Raw genomic sequence first — 14,780 nt, 5'->3', positions numbered from 1 at the left:
AACCATACTGCACATCCATATCCACTTCCTCTCTCTTCACTCCTATTTTAGCTAACTTATCATCAGGCCAGTGGTGTGCAGGTGGTGGAGAACGTGAACTACAACTCCCACAATGCCATACATTCTAGTATAGTTATGACATACTTCCTCCCACAATCCCAACAGTCTGCTGAATTTAAAAAAAAACCAAAACAAAACAAAACAAAAAACAGGCAAATGAATATGTGAAAGGGAAGAAGGGATGGATCAAAGGATCCAAGTTCAGGAAAAGTGGCTATGGCAATGGAGTTTTGTAGAATGGAAAGATGATCTGTTCACCTATTTATATTTACTGCAGAAGCACTAGCCTTGTTATTTGCGATACATAAAGTGATTGAAGTAAAACCAGACAGAGTAGTTGTGTTTACTGATTCTTTGAGTTCACTGAATACTATTGAGACAGAGAGTGGGGCCAGGAAAGATATTATAGTTGATATTTTAATAGCATTAAATGAATGTACAAACAGAGACATATATTAGCATGGGTACCAAGTCATTCTGGGGTGCTAGGTAATGAACAGGTGAATTTTATGACAAGAAATGGGTTACTCCCTCTGAGCCAGGCAAAAATAAATACAATAACTAAACAAAAAATCATGGAATTATGGCAAAATCAATGGGAACACAATCTTAAGGGAGGGTTTTATTATGATATACAGCCAAATGTTAGATTAGGGAGTGAAACGTTTAGAGGAGAATTGAACAGGGCGGAAGAAACTGTCATGAAAAGACTGAGAGTTGGACATAGGCATTGAGTCAGCATCTTTTTAGAATAGGGAAACATGCAGATGGATTTTGTGGGGATAGTCAAAGGCTGGAAACTGTACAACATTATATTTTGGAATGTAGTCATTTCAAACAACAGAGAGGTGTTAATAAATCAGTTTAATGTATTAGAGGTGGATACTAAATTAATACTTAGCGTAATGGAGGGAAACATAAAACAATATATTCAGACTACTGAAAAATGGGATGTATGATATAGAATGTTGATAGAGGGCGCTCATCATCTGCTAGATAGCATGCGCCAACTTCCTTTAATCAGAAAAACAGAAGAAAGGAGAGGGAGACGAGAGAGGAAGAGACGCGGGGAGGAAAAGCGAGTGATAGCAGTTTAAATCGTTTTATTAAAAATAATAATCATCATCATCATCATTTAAACTGTATGTATGTATACAATCGTAATTTCAGAAGCAGAAGAAAATAAATAAGCAATCGCAATGTCGGCCCAGGCTCAGATGAGAGCTTTGCTCGACCAGTTGATGGGGACGGCAAGGGACGGTAAGTATGGCGAAGCCTTTATTTCATTATCATAATGGATACCATCTTTTTTGCTGTGTCCCCCGAGACAGAAACGGCCGGTAGGACGATCTCTTTTTTCTTTCTAATGACGTGTTTGTATCGTTGCTTGTGAAGATGATGGGGACCTACTCCATTTATTATAATGGTGGTTAAAAATAGCTGCGTTTTTAGAAAGGTATAAGTAGGCCTAAGGCCTACCACCTCTCTTCCTGCCTGTAATTATCGGTATTAGTAGTTTTCATTCTACTTTCGAGAAAAGGTATGTACGGTTACTTTAAAAACGTTACACTAATTATCGTTTAGAAATGTAAACAGTCTAAGTTGAGTTTCTACAATTTAAGTCATATCCGCAAATACACAACTAATTTAAACGCGCTCTATAAAATGGACAGCTGGGAGCAAGTTTTTGTTTGAAACGAGAACTTCCTCTTTTAAAAAACAAAACAAACAAACAAAACCGATTTTGGTTTCTTTTTAATAGTTATATTTAATATAAAATAAAGCAATTTATACATTTGACATTCTTGTATGCTTAAATCTTTAATATTTAGCATTTTTGTCATTCCCATAGTAGGATTACACCCGTACTTGCAGATGTACAAAGGAACATGGCTTTTATATGGCTTCACAATGCAGAAAAAGTCAGGCTAATACCTCAATCTTTATACTAAGATTTGGGTTTAAAATATTCAGATGGCAGCTTTAAAACGTGTCTAGTCAATACAACACTTTTAAGTACATGTTAGCACCTTTTAAGGCAGAAGGTTATTTGTGTAGGTCTATTTATGTTAAGATGAATATGCTCCAGTGGCTTTCATTTTAAAGGGTTCTAACTTTCCTCGAAGACTAAATGTTGCTTGTGAGAAGTGTGTTTGTGTGTGTGTGTATGTAAGTTGAATTTTTTTAATTGCTTCCCATACCTATGTTTCATACAAACTGAACAATTGTGGCCCCTTTATTTTATTTATAAAGGTTCAGTGTATCTTTGCCAGCCTACATCAATCTGCAAGGGAGTTGCAGAAAAGCCTCATGTTCATCGAGCCGTGAGTCACAAATATAATTTTTAAAGCTGTTATGAATATCGAACAAACATGTTGCTTTTCAGAAATTATTTATTTTGAACAAAAAAAGTGAAAAAAAGGACATCATTAAATGCAAACATTAGGAATATTATTTACAGCATAACTAGTGTGTGGCTGGTTGCTTGCAAGCCATGGAACAATATATATCTATATAGTTACACAACATTTGTCATACACAGAGTGGCCTTAAATTGCCACGTACCATTTGACACTTTGACTTTGTGTATCATTCCCCTGACTTCCTTACTACAGGTGTGGGCAAGAAAGCTTTTCCCTTTTATACTTTTCAACAGCGGGTATAAATTTCTGCAGCTGAGGGCTTGAAGATGCAGATGGGTACAGTATATGAGGAAGCTCACAGTGTGTATTAACTAACCTTCTTTTTTTTTTTTTTTTTTTTTTAACCTTTCAAAGCTGCATCTCTATTAGGGCTCCAAGGGTAACTTGCAGCCTCTCAGGCCTGTTGGAAAGGTCATCTTTGGTGGCCTAATAAATCATGCTAAATTACCAGCTGCTGCAGGGCTAGAAAGGCGTGCTAAATTGGTGCTCTGCTATAGCAGGTCCACTGCCGCGTCCCCTGCTGGCCTTGCCCAAAACAATATGTGGTGAACCCTGTTGGAGCGTTCAGGCAGTTGGAGGAATTTTTTTTTGTTTCCACTGATCAATCACCTTCAACTGCTGAAATAGTTTTAGCCCTGCACCATAACATCATTGCCAACACTGTATTCGTATAGCAGGAAATGAGTGCTGTTGCCTATAAAGAATTATGGAAAATGAACTTTTAGTGCTTTACTATGGGCTTTGAATAAAACCCCCTTTGTGTTGGTGCGTGCACTCTTTCACAAAACTGTGCTCGTAACGGCTGGCATAGAGTAATAAATAAGGTTCATGTCCTTGTGGGCTCAGAATCTGGTGGCATGAAAACCTGAATTAATATTGCAGTATTAAATATATAATCAATATCCACAAATATTTATCTAGGACCATGATTTGTATCCACTTATCCTTTTCACCATATTGTACAGCTGTAACCGTGGTTTACAGCAACCGTATGATTAAACAAATTGTTTTAGTTTCAGCACTTTAAGCAATTTGGAGGTGTCAGATAGTGTTTCATCTCAGCCTTGTATAGCTGGAAGAGTCTTCACTTGTCTAGGATATTTATTTCCCTTCCAGGACTTCCCCTATTAATGAGTCCTGACATCTACCCTTTTCTCTCCATTTTCTGTAAGAAATTTGCATAAAAATGTAAACATTATTCAATTATACGTACTAGTGTTACCTGATTTGTTCTGCCGTAATGGTTAAAATAAACAATGAATTTAAAAAAATTGCCATTGCTAAGCTGAAGCGTATCATACATTCTAAGTATATATATATATATATATATATATATATATATATATATATATATATATATATATATAATATATATATGCTATACACTGGAATCTCCTGTTGGATCCAGTCACTTTGTAAATGTTTGGTTTCATGCCTTTTCTAATGGCCGCTCTTGTTTACTAAAACCTATTTCAGGTGATGAAACTCGACAGAGGGTGAAGTTTACTGACGATCGTGTCTGCAAAAGCCATCTCCTAGATTGCTGCCCCCATGACATTCTTGCTGGAACGGTATGTAACTTTTATCAAATACAGGAAGATGCTGACACTGTTAAATATTTATATTAAGCCAGAAAATATGCACAGTGAATCTAATCTACATCTCTAGCCAAAAGTTTTGCTTCATCCTAGAATTTTAGGACTGACAGAGAATTACCAAAAAATGTGTCAACATAATTAGAGCTTCTGGTTTTATGTTTAAACTAATAAAATTCTATACAAAAAAAGAAGTTGCTGTATATCCAATAAACTCCGTAAAAACACTAGAAATGGTTACTCAATTCACGCTGACTTGACCTCTTTCACTGTGAAAAAAATGTTTACCAGTATAGTTGGGCATTGTCCCTCCTTCCTGACTTGTATCTATCATTGATTTGTTCTGAATACTTTAAACCCACCCAGCTACTGAGTAGCTGCAAATTCCTACATTTCTATTGGAGGATTGTAACACGCTTGCGAGATTTAAAATGAGATGTTCTTTCTCAGGAGATTTAAAGCTATATTACAGTACATAGTATTTACATGCTCATGGAAGTTAAAACATCATCAATAAAATAAAAAATGTACATATCTCTGAAATGGCTAAAGATAAGCACCGAAAAATGAAATTAATAAAACCCGAAAAACAGAAGCCCTAAACATAATTTTGATCCTTTATTTAACATCATGTAAAAAGGAAGCCGCAAAATAGTACAGCATTTCAAGTCAGTTTTTCATTCAGGGTATGGGAAAACTACCAAGCGGTATGCGATTCAATATGTTAACGTAACATTCAGCAGGTTTTGTTTGACTTTATGAAACACTTTTTTTTTTTTCTTTTTTTTTTGGAAGTGTTGCAAAACTTTTGGCCATAACTGTACACTCAATTTCAGTCTTATATTTGGAGCCACTGTATATTTAGTGCATCAGTAGTGTAACTGCAGTGGTTTCATGGTGTACTTATACCCACAGCACGTAGTACAATTGTGACATCACTCAGGACTAATATAGAAACGGCTATTTAAAAAAAAAGGTGACATTTGAAATCTACTTGGGTCTGTTGAACGTTCCCCAATGTATAGACATAAAATAAATGTAATCTGTTTTTGCCGCCTAAATAAGTCTAGCTGGAGTTTCAAAATGTTTGACTTCTCTTGACAGCGCATGGATCTGGGGGACTGCTCGAAGATACATGACTTGGCACTGAGAGCTGATTATGAAATCGCTTCCAAGGACAGAGACCTGTTCTTTGAGTTGGATGTAAGTTGGGCTTTCATTTGCATTTGTTTGTGGTTGGCTTGATTCTTTATCTGACATGCCTGTACAGGAGTACCTCTGCAAGTCAATCAAAGTTCACCAAGTAGGATATCCTAAAGCATTATCTTAATTGAAATTCCCATTTACAAGTGTGCACAGGATTTTTTTTTTATTTATTGTAAAATCTTATAATTCATAACAGAATGTGTGTGTTGTGGCTCTAGGTGTCAGTGTAAATTAAGGAATGCCATAGGTTTAAAGTGCAAACAGTTAATTTTGGGAAGTTGTTGATAAGTCAGATATGTAACATCTGCTTGCAACAAATAAAGTAAGTATTTGTACTATTGTATATAATGTGCTGTCAAGGTGCTTATGGGAAGTATGTTTTAGTTGGGCTTTTAATGTTTTGAAGAGAACTAATGCTGATGTCTCTCTGCATAACTTGCTCTTATGCAAATTAGAATTGTACACCTTTGTGTACTCCACTTTATATGCACATATATAAAAAAGTCTGCATTGAGATATATTAAAAAAAAAGATAATAGAATGGTTAACTTTTGAGTAATAAGTTCCTCCTATTTTAAGCTTCATATTTTTGTTTTTTTGTTGTAGGCAGTGGATCATCTTGAATCCTTTATCGCTGACTGTGACAGAAGAACAGAACTGGCTAAGAAACGACTGGCTGAAACCCAAGAAGAAATAAGTGCTGAAGTTGCGGCAAAGGTGAGGGAATACAGCTTTGCTCTTGTTTGTTCAGCTTCTTCTGGGACTAATTACTTGAGCATTGTAGATCAAAAACATGTTCTTGTGTCCTGTTTTCAGAGAAATCAACAAGCAAAAATTAATGTGTGTAATGCGTATGAGGATTGGTCAGAACTAGGGTATGCTCCGTTTGAACTTCTCTCCGTTTTATAAAACATTTAAATGTGTTATCAGTTTTTGTGTTTCCATCCTTCCCGGATAGTCGGCACATGTTCATTTCCAGATAGTGGCTAATTTGCCTCCTCCATATTCCAGTAAACAAGAACTGTCAGCTGTGGTGTTGGATGAGCTATCATGGCCATTTTATGATTTATATATTCCTGCCCTTACTTTATTTTTTTTTTTTAGGCTGAAAAGGTCCACGAGTTGAATGAAGAGATCGGAAAGCTCCTAGCCAAGGCAGAGCAGCTGGGGGCCGAAGGGAATGTGGATGAAGCTCAGAAAGTACTTCAAGAGGTTGAGAGAGTGAGAAGCAGGAAGCGTGAAGCAGAGGTAGCGTATTTAACAGCTATTGAGTGGAGTTTCCTCATTGATTTTTTTTTTTCTATTTTTTAGGGTTTAACAAATCCACCAATTTGCCTGTTGATTCTTAATTTAGATTTGGTAGCTAAATACAGTATCTACCCATCATCTATCCGCCCTAACCGTTTATCTGCCATGATCAAGCTCCGTCTCGATCTCCTGCCTGTCACTCAGCAACAAATGCACGCACCCAAACGGCAGACGGCTACCCTGTCACAAGCATTAATACCATGTATCTTTCTAAACAAGGGATTTAGGGGAGCTGCCTAATAAAAGCTGTATATCAAAACAATAATTGTGTGAATATAGTAATTGATACAGTGGTAAAACAGGATTCATTTATCCAACTTTTTACATGTTGGCCCTTTTTGGTCGCACCGCAGTCGGATACATGAAGCGACTACTTTAACTTTAAAATAAGACGCACATTTATTGTCCAGTGGTAGAGAAAATTAAATTACTTAGAAATCAAACAGCAATTATTTTATCAGTCCCAGCCCTCACACGATGCCTCTCCTTGTGTCTCAGGAGGAATACAGAAACTCAATGCCTGCATCTAGTTTCCAGCAGCAGAAACTGCGTGTGTGTGAGGTGTGCTCCGCCTATCTGGGTCTCCATGACAACGATCGCCGCCTGGCTGATCACTTCGGTGGCAAACTGCACTTGGGGTTCATTCAGATCAGGGAAAAGCTGGAGCAGCTAAAGGTAGGTTTGAAAATGTACGCTTTGTGTGGTCTATCGTGGAGTAGTGGTTAGGGCTCTGGACTCTTGACCAGAGGGTTGTGGGTTCAATCCCAGGTGGGGGACACTGTACCCTTGAACAAGGCACTTTACCTAGATTGCTCCAGTAAAAACCCAACTGTATAAATGGGTAATTGTATGTAAAAAAAATAATGTGATACCTGAATAATGTATGTGATATCTTGCGACAATTGTAAGTCGCCCTGGATAAGGGCGTCTGCTAAGAAATACATAATAATAATAATGTTTTATAATGTGGGCGGAACCGGGCCGTGGCAGAGACATAAGTTACAGTATCTTTTTTAATCTTTGTTTTTCCTTCCTCAAATTGGCTAGACATTGGTTGAATATGCCATTAATGTGTTAAATTCCTCTATTTTAGAAAACTGTGTCAGAAAAGCAGGAAAAAAGAAATCAAGAGCGCCTGAAAAGACGGGAAGATAGGGAGCGAGAAGAAAGAATGAAGAGGAGGTAGGTCTTTCCTTCAGTTGTGTAAAGCAGAGTAATAGTGAACAGCAACCCCCCCCCCCCCCCGCACAAGGTTACCGTATTTCTTTCAAATTTAAGACCCAGCCCAAATTTACCACCATGAATTTGAGGAAAAAATGAAACATCAAATAAATATGCATTTACAAAGATGCAACCTTAATTACGCTGTTGTATCGTACAAAACTGACCCAAACCAGAGTTGTTGTAGATTTATTGTGCTTAAGATGGCGTCTGTGTCGTGCACACACCCCTCAATCACTTATGTCGTCACACATCCCGGGTAACAGCAAGCACGACACAACACTCCACTACTACATCAGGCAACATGTAACCCAGCAACCACAACAGTCAGAACTGTATCCACAATACCAACAGAACATAACATACACACATGGAGATTACTCACACCTGTTTTTCTCCCAATTTGTGAACTGTGGTATTGCTTGGCATGTCGAAAAATACGGGGGTCTGATCAGCATTTCCGATCTGTCCATGTTGGTACTGTTTTTTTTTTTTGTTTTTTTTTTGTTTGTTTTTTTATAAAGAAGTGCTGAAATTGTAAAAGCTTCTTTGAATTCCTCAGGAAGCTAATGACTCTTTGAAAATGTTTTCCTGTATGTCATGGATGATTCGTCTTTTCTCGTCAGTCAGTCATGTTGGTGTTTGTGTACTCGGGCAGTCAGGTATTTTTTTTGAGATTATTTAACACGCATTACTAAACTGTACTCGAATTTAAGACGCAGGCAATTTTTGAGAAGCAAAAAATGGTTAAAGTGCATCTTAAATTCGAAGGAATACGGTATTTGTACATCTCTGTAAAGCACATCTTGTGTTGTGTGCTAGACGGTATCCCCTCTTTTAAAGGCTGCTTTTAGTTATCCTGTCAATTTGACAAAACCTGCTTCCATAAGCTTGAAGACCAAACATGACTTGCTGCTTTTTCCACTAACTGAATTAGTCGGGTGTGTAGCCAGTATGGTTTGTCATTGTTCTATACAGTCAGCACTCGCATATCGCACCCCTATAAAATTTTGACTTCAGTGACGGTTAAACGCATGTGACACATATCTGATTATTTCATTTTGGCCCGTTCCAACCCTTGTCCGTTTTTCAGGGAACACAAAGATACAATATCAAAAATACATAGCTGGAAGGACTGTGTTTTTAAAATAAGTAAGCTTCCATTTAGATTTACTGTATTGGTTTTGTTGGTACAGTACAGAAGTATTTTAATTCAGAACGATTTCATTCTGAAAATATCACTTGCCAAAAGACGACACGTAGACTGTAATACAGTACATAGTTTTAAATACGGTACGTATTGTAGCAATATGTAAAATTCCCCATTTAACGACCAGACAGCAAAATGAAATCAGTTACCCATGCACAGAACTACGTACTACATAAAAGGTAATGCAATTTAGAAAGGGGTGGGGGGGGGGGGGGGGAATAATAAAACAAACAAACCAAAAAAAAACCAGCGGGCTGTGATGGATATTCAAATAAATTGTAATAGATGGGTTTTGTATCAGAAAACCGGTACCAGAAATCGCGTGTGAGAGGTAAGTCATTAATTTGTTACATGTATATGATGAGAATTGATTTATTTAATCCAAGGATGGTAAAACGCGACTGACATGTATCTGAGTGTCATAGTACTGACTGAATTTGAAATTCAATTCCAATACTGGTGAATATACCATTGTGATGACAGGGTGTACTCCACTAGGGGGAGCACTTTACTCATCGGTTTTATACTGAAACATTTCAGCATATGTGTGGGGTTTATACATCTTTTGTGGAGGAATGTGTTTCTACTGACCTATTAATTAAAGGAGATGGAGATATCCGACCAAGTTCATTACAAATATTTCTTCAGTCCACTAAAAGTAATTACAACTCAGACCACTTGCATCTGTGGCTGTAGCCTGATTGTTGAAATCCTCTAAATCAAGCATTACTATATCCTTTCCTGTGCGGGTCAGTGTGTTGAACAGTCTATAAAAGCAGGTTCTGCCCCAGTAGACCTGAATTCAGAGTTCCGTGTTAACCGTTATTTTCACACTCTACTCCCCAGAGGGGATTCTTCAGTGATTGATGCCCCAGGAGAACAGCCTAGGGGGACAGCATCAGGGTAACTAACTCTCCTTCTCTCGCGTGTTTCGTGATGCATGTGGGGTGAGAGCAATCCTGAGAGCCTTTCTCACTGAGCAGTGCAAGCCTTTAAAATTGGGCTGCACCAGTTTATATGAAGAGTGATCCTGGTCAGGCAGCCAGTTTGTGCTATGGCTGTAACTGATTAAAGATTGCCTTGCCATAAATCTGCGACTGTTGCTTTTAATGGAATCGCACCTTGATACTAATTGTAGTCGTATTATGCAAATGCAAAAATGCTTATAGTATTCTTTTTGGTAGACCTGGAATCCTTGTCCCTTTCTCTACCAGCTGATTTATAATGGTACGACGCAGCAGTAAATCCCACACCACAGTAGCAAACTGGCTTTAAAACTGCCCAATATTTTTGAAAAGATGGGGGTGCATAGTTTGAGCCTAGGCAAGTAACCAGACTACATTTAATAACTTTTCAGATTTTATATATATAAACGGGTATTGTGCATTGCATTTATAATTTTCTGCCTCTGTAAGCACTGATATTTTTTTGTTTTCTATGATTTTAGGACCAGATCACGAAGCAAAGAGCGTAAGAGGTAGGTCCACAGCTTTTAAAATAACTACATACATACACAAAACGCCCTGTCAAAACATGACTGCTCTTTCCTTGTGTGTGTAATGAAAAAAAATAAAAAATATATATATATATATATATATATATATATATAGAGATATATATATATCTATATCTATATCTATATCTATATCTATCTCTATATCTCTATATCTCTATAGATCTATAGATCTATATATAGATATATAAAAAGCCATATGGAAACTAGAAACTGAACACTCATTCAGGTATCTACTATTGGGGTGAGAGATCTATCTTGGTGTGGTTTTAGAAGTCATCCCTTTCCTCCTCCGACAGGTCCCGCTCTCGGGAGCGCAGGAGACACCGTTCCCGCTCCTCTTCCCGGGAGAAGAGGAGGTCCCGCTCTCGTTCCAGAGACCGGGAGAGGAAGCGCCGGCACCGCAGTCGCTCCCGCAGCAAGGGCCGCCGGCGCAGCCCCCGCGACCGCAGCAGAGACCGGAGCTCCAAGCACAAGTAAGCACGAGCCACCAACACTACTGCAATCTCTCCCCAACCATGCAGAAGCCTCCTCTGTAGCACCAGTTCTCAGGTCTCAACTTTGTACTCCACTGAGCGCACAGGATTCAGTTTCAACCACTTCCTAAATACTGTAAAGCCATGAATTATTTGTGACCAAAATATTTGGTAAATCACACCCATAAAACCTATTTTGCTTTAGAAATGTTGCAGAGATGTTGCATTATACGAGTATGTATTGTTGGTGGAATTTGATATTCGTGCCAAAAATGTTTTTTTTTTTTCTTTCATATGTGAAAATGCATAATACAAGGATATTTGTGGCTTTACAGTATTCACTTTAAATCCCAGCAGTTTCTGGTTTATATCAACTGGTTTACTCATTGTTCTATATAAAATCACGTAAAACATGAGTGTGCTGTGGAAATGTCCCTTCTCAAACTTTGGCTCTTGTCTGCACAGCTGTAATTTGCTTTGAGAGCTAATACAGCACTAGCAAGGGGTTCCATTTTTGCTTCCAAGGTGAAGAAAATACTGTATTCCGTGAGCATTGATTATATTAATGACTTATTGACATGTTGCTAGATTTACCTTCTTACTCATTTGACTAGCTATAACATGGTGCTGTTCCAGAACAATGCCACAGGGCACCTGATTCTAATAAATATGCTCTTTTTATTAGGTCTTCAAGAGACCGTTCCTCCCGGGACAGATCTCGGGATAGGAGCAGGAAGGAGAAGAGCTCCTCAGAGAGGAGGCAGGAGAGCATGAATGGGAAGTCCGAGTCCAGGAGATCAGAGGAGAGAGAAGCTGGAGAGATATGAGGAGATCAGAGCCTATTTTGTTCCATGTTACACTGTACATTCACAGAAAATGAACCCCAGCAATTTGTCTTCTCTGTTTCTGTACATGTAGTTGAGCATAATTGTTAAATACTGATGGATATAATGGCTTCTGTAGCTTTAATATACTTTTTTCTTTTTTTTTTGGAGGGGTGGGGGAGTTGTTCTTGGAAAAAGCTTTGTATCTTTAAATGAAATCTGGATGTTATTACTTTCATGATCTCCTTTTTTGTTTTTTTTTTAAACATTTTTTGCTTATGTTTTGTGGTGTTTGTGTTTTTTTTTTTTAATAGAAAACAGATTCATGTGAGCAGTGTCCTTCATCAACAGACTTAGACATTGTTTTTCTTGAACGGCCAGACAGGATGTTTTGAGGTTAACAGGAAATAGGCTCCTCTCTGGTTTTTGCCATCTGTTCACTCCTGTACTGTAGGGATTGAGTAAATCAGCATATATTTGATGATGGCTGTATAGATTTGGAACAAAGAACCAGTCTGCATTTTTTAAAGTTTTGTTTTGAATGTTAGTTTATGAAGTACAGAAGCCAATTGTGTATATATATATATTTTTTTTTTTAAATATCTAAACAAATTTGTATTGAATAAACATTTTTTTTTGTTTTGTTTTGTTTTTTCCCCCCAAACTTCTGTAAGCAGCATCCCTGCATCAAATCTAAATGGTAGTTGTACTTTCTGTGGTGGGGAGGGACATTGCCTCTCTGACTGCTGCAGGTGATCAGTTTAGTAATGCTGTTTTTTTTTTTATTTATGTTTTTATGTTACAGATATTACAAATGAATTGAAGTTAGCCAGTTGACTGTTGTAGGAAACTGCTGTTGTTGTATAACATTTGTGTTCCTTGCATTCTGAGTAAGGAGTCTTCATACCAATCTCCAAATATGACTTGTAATACATTTTTGTTTACAAATGTACATGTTTATATAACTAGAACCTTACTCAATTTTTTTTTGTTCCCCCCCATTTGTTAGTTTTATTTGGGCCACATGTTTAAACAGTTTTTGCTGACAAAACTTGCTGTAATTATTGCACAAGAATTTCCAATCCATTCCTGGAAATAATTTTTGTGACTCATTTCACATTAAAACGTATCTGTTTCCAGGAATCGTTGACTGCTTTTATGTAAGGTTTTGTGGAGCACATAGATAGATAGATAGATAGATAGATCAAACATTTAATGAGACATTAACAGGTCCCTTCTACTGTATATGCAAACATTTTCCTTGATCTTCCCAAGCTTTTAGCTTCACTCAGTTTCCATTACAAATCTAGGGAATATTTTAATTTCCAGAGGCTGGTGGTTTAATTGTGCATCATATGTGTTTGTGTAAAGCTTTTTCTCAGTTATACCTCCATACTTAAATATACAGTATTTCTCTCTTTCTGGTCCTATGTAAATAACCAAAGGATATGTTTTAACTTGTGGGAGATTAATTAAGATGGCAACAGTTGGACTATTCCTTGCTGAAAGTATTAAATCCGAACGAGCTGTAGCAAGCTCTGTGTAATGGAAACGTGGAAGGTGAGAGATGGCTCATTGTTAATGGGTTAAACATTGTAAAACTTGTAATTAGCGGGGCCGCCGGACGTTCCGCAGGTCTTACTCAGATAATCATTTTTTCTTTAGTCTTAAGCCTACTTTGACAATATAATGTATTTTAAAATAGATCAAAGAAACAGGCCATTCACACAACAGCATGCCTATTAAACTGTATGATATAATATATATACAGTGCCTTGCAAAAGTATTCAGGCCCCTAACCAATTCTCTCATATTACTGAATTACAAATGGTACATTGAAATTTCGTTCTGTTTGATATTTTATTTTAAAACTCAAAATCAATTATTGTAAGGTGACATTAGTTTTATGTTGGGAAATATTTTTAAGAAAAATAAAAAACTGAAATATCTTGCTTGCATAAGTATTCAACCCCCAAACATTAATATTTGGTAGAGCCACCTTTCGCTGCAATAACAGCTTTAAGTCTTTTGGGGTAAGTATGTACCAGCTTTGCACACAGTGTCGGAGTGATTTTGGCCCATTCTTCTTGGCAGATTTGCTCCAGGTTGTTCAGGTTGGTTGGACGACGCTTGTGGACTGCAATTTTCAAATAGTGCCACAGATTCTCAATGGGATTGAGATCAGGACTTTGACTGGGCCACTGTAGGACATTCACCTTTTTGTTCTTGAGCCACTCCAATGTTGCTTTGGCCTTGTGCTTGGGATCATTGTCCTGCTGAAAGGTGAATTTCCTTCCAAGCTTCAGTTTTTTAGCGGACTGAAGCAGGTTCTCTTGCAGTATTTCCCTGTATTTTGCTCCATCCATTCTTCCTTCAATTTTAACAAGATGCCCTGTCCCTGCTGATGAGAAGCATCCCCACAGCATGATGCTGCCACCACCATACTTCACTGTAGGGATGGTGTGTCATGAGGCATGGGCAGTGTTAGGTTTGCGCCACACATAGCGCTTTGAGTTTTGGCCAAAAAGCACTATCTTGGTCTCATCTGACCACAAAACCTTTTCCCACATCGCAGCTGGGTCACTCTCATGCTTTCTGGCAAACTCCAGACGTGCTTTCAGATGGTACTTTTTGAGTAACGGCTTCTTTCTTGCCACCCTCCCATACAGGCCAGTGTTATGCAGAGCTCTTGATATGGTTAACTGGTGCACCATTACTCCACTCCCAGCCACTGAACTCTAGCTCCTTCAAAGTGATTGTTGGCCTCTCTGTGTCTTCTCTCACAAGGCTCCTTGTTTGAGCGCTGAGTTTTGAGGGATGGCCTTTTCTTGGCAGTGCCTGGGTGGTGTGATGCAGCTTCCACTTCCTCATTATTGATCCAACTGTGCTCACTGGGATATCCAAACACTTGGATATTATTTTGTACCCTTTCGCTAATCTATGC

At 37.9% G+C, this 14,780-nt stretch overlaps 1 protein-coding gene across 4 annotated transcripts; it reads left to right on the top strand.

The window, feature by feature from the left end:
• Nucleotides 1–273: 273 nt before the first annotated feature.
• LOC117431326 (putative RNA-binding protein Luc7-like 1) lies at nucleotides 274–12,973 on the top strand. 4 transcript variants are annotated; one of them, XM_058995884.1, is made up of 13 exons: nucleotides 274–1,320; nucleotides 2,314–2,384; nucleotides 2,717–2,783; nucleotides 3,960–4,054; nucleotides 5,183–5,281; nucleotides 5,891–6,001; nucleotides 6,389–6,532; nucleotides 7,091–7,267; nucleotides 7,686–7,774; nucleotides 9,870–9,926; nucleotides 10,471–10,500; nucleotides 10,836–11,012; nucleotides 11,698–12,973. In XM_058995884.1, the coding sequence occupies exons 3-13, from the start codon at nucleotides 2,750–2,752 to the stop codon at nucleotides 11,837–11,839; spliced, it is 1,155 nt and encodes a 384-aa protein (XP_058851867.1). In that variant the 5' UTR covers nucleotides 274–1,320; nucleotides 2,314–2,384; nucleotides 2,717–2,749; the 3' UTR covers nucleotides 11,840–12,973. The 4 variants fall into 4 exon arrangements, with proteins under 4 accessions (XP_058851867.1, XP_033908027.1, XP_033908029.1 ...); XM_034052138.3 differs by lacking the exon at nucleotides 2,717–2,783 and having other exon boundaries at nucleotides 1,021–1,320; XM_034052136.3 differs by lacking the exons at nucleotides 2,314–2,384; nucleotides 2,717–2,783 and having other exon boundaries at nucleotides 1,016–1,320.
• Nucleotides 12,974–14,780: the final 1,807 nt, after the last annotated feature.

Source organism: Acipenser ruthenus, chromosome 22 (assembly GCF_902713425.1).
Source record: "Acipenser ruthenus chromosome 22, fAciRut3.2 maternal haplotype, whole genome shotgun sequence".
NCBI classification, from domain to species: Eukaryota; Metazoa; Chordata; class Actinopteri; order Acipenseriformes; family Acipenseridae; genus Acipenser; species Acipenser ruthenus.
This window is presented reverse-complemented; position numbering and strand designations above follow the sequence as displayed.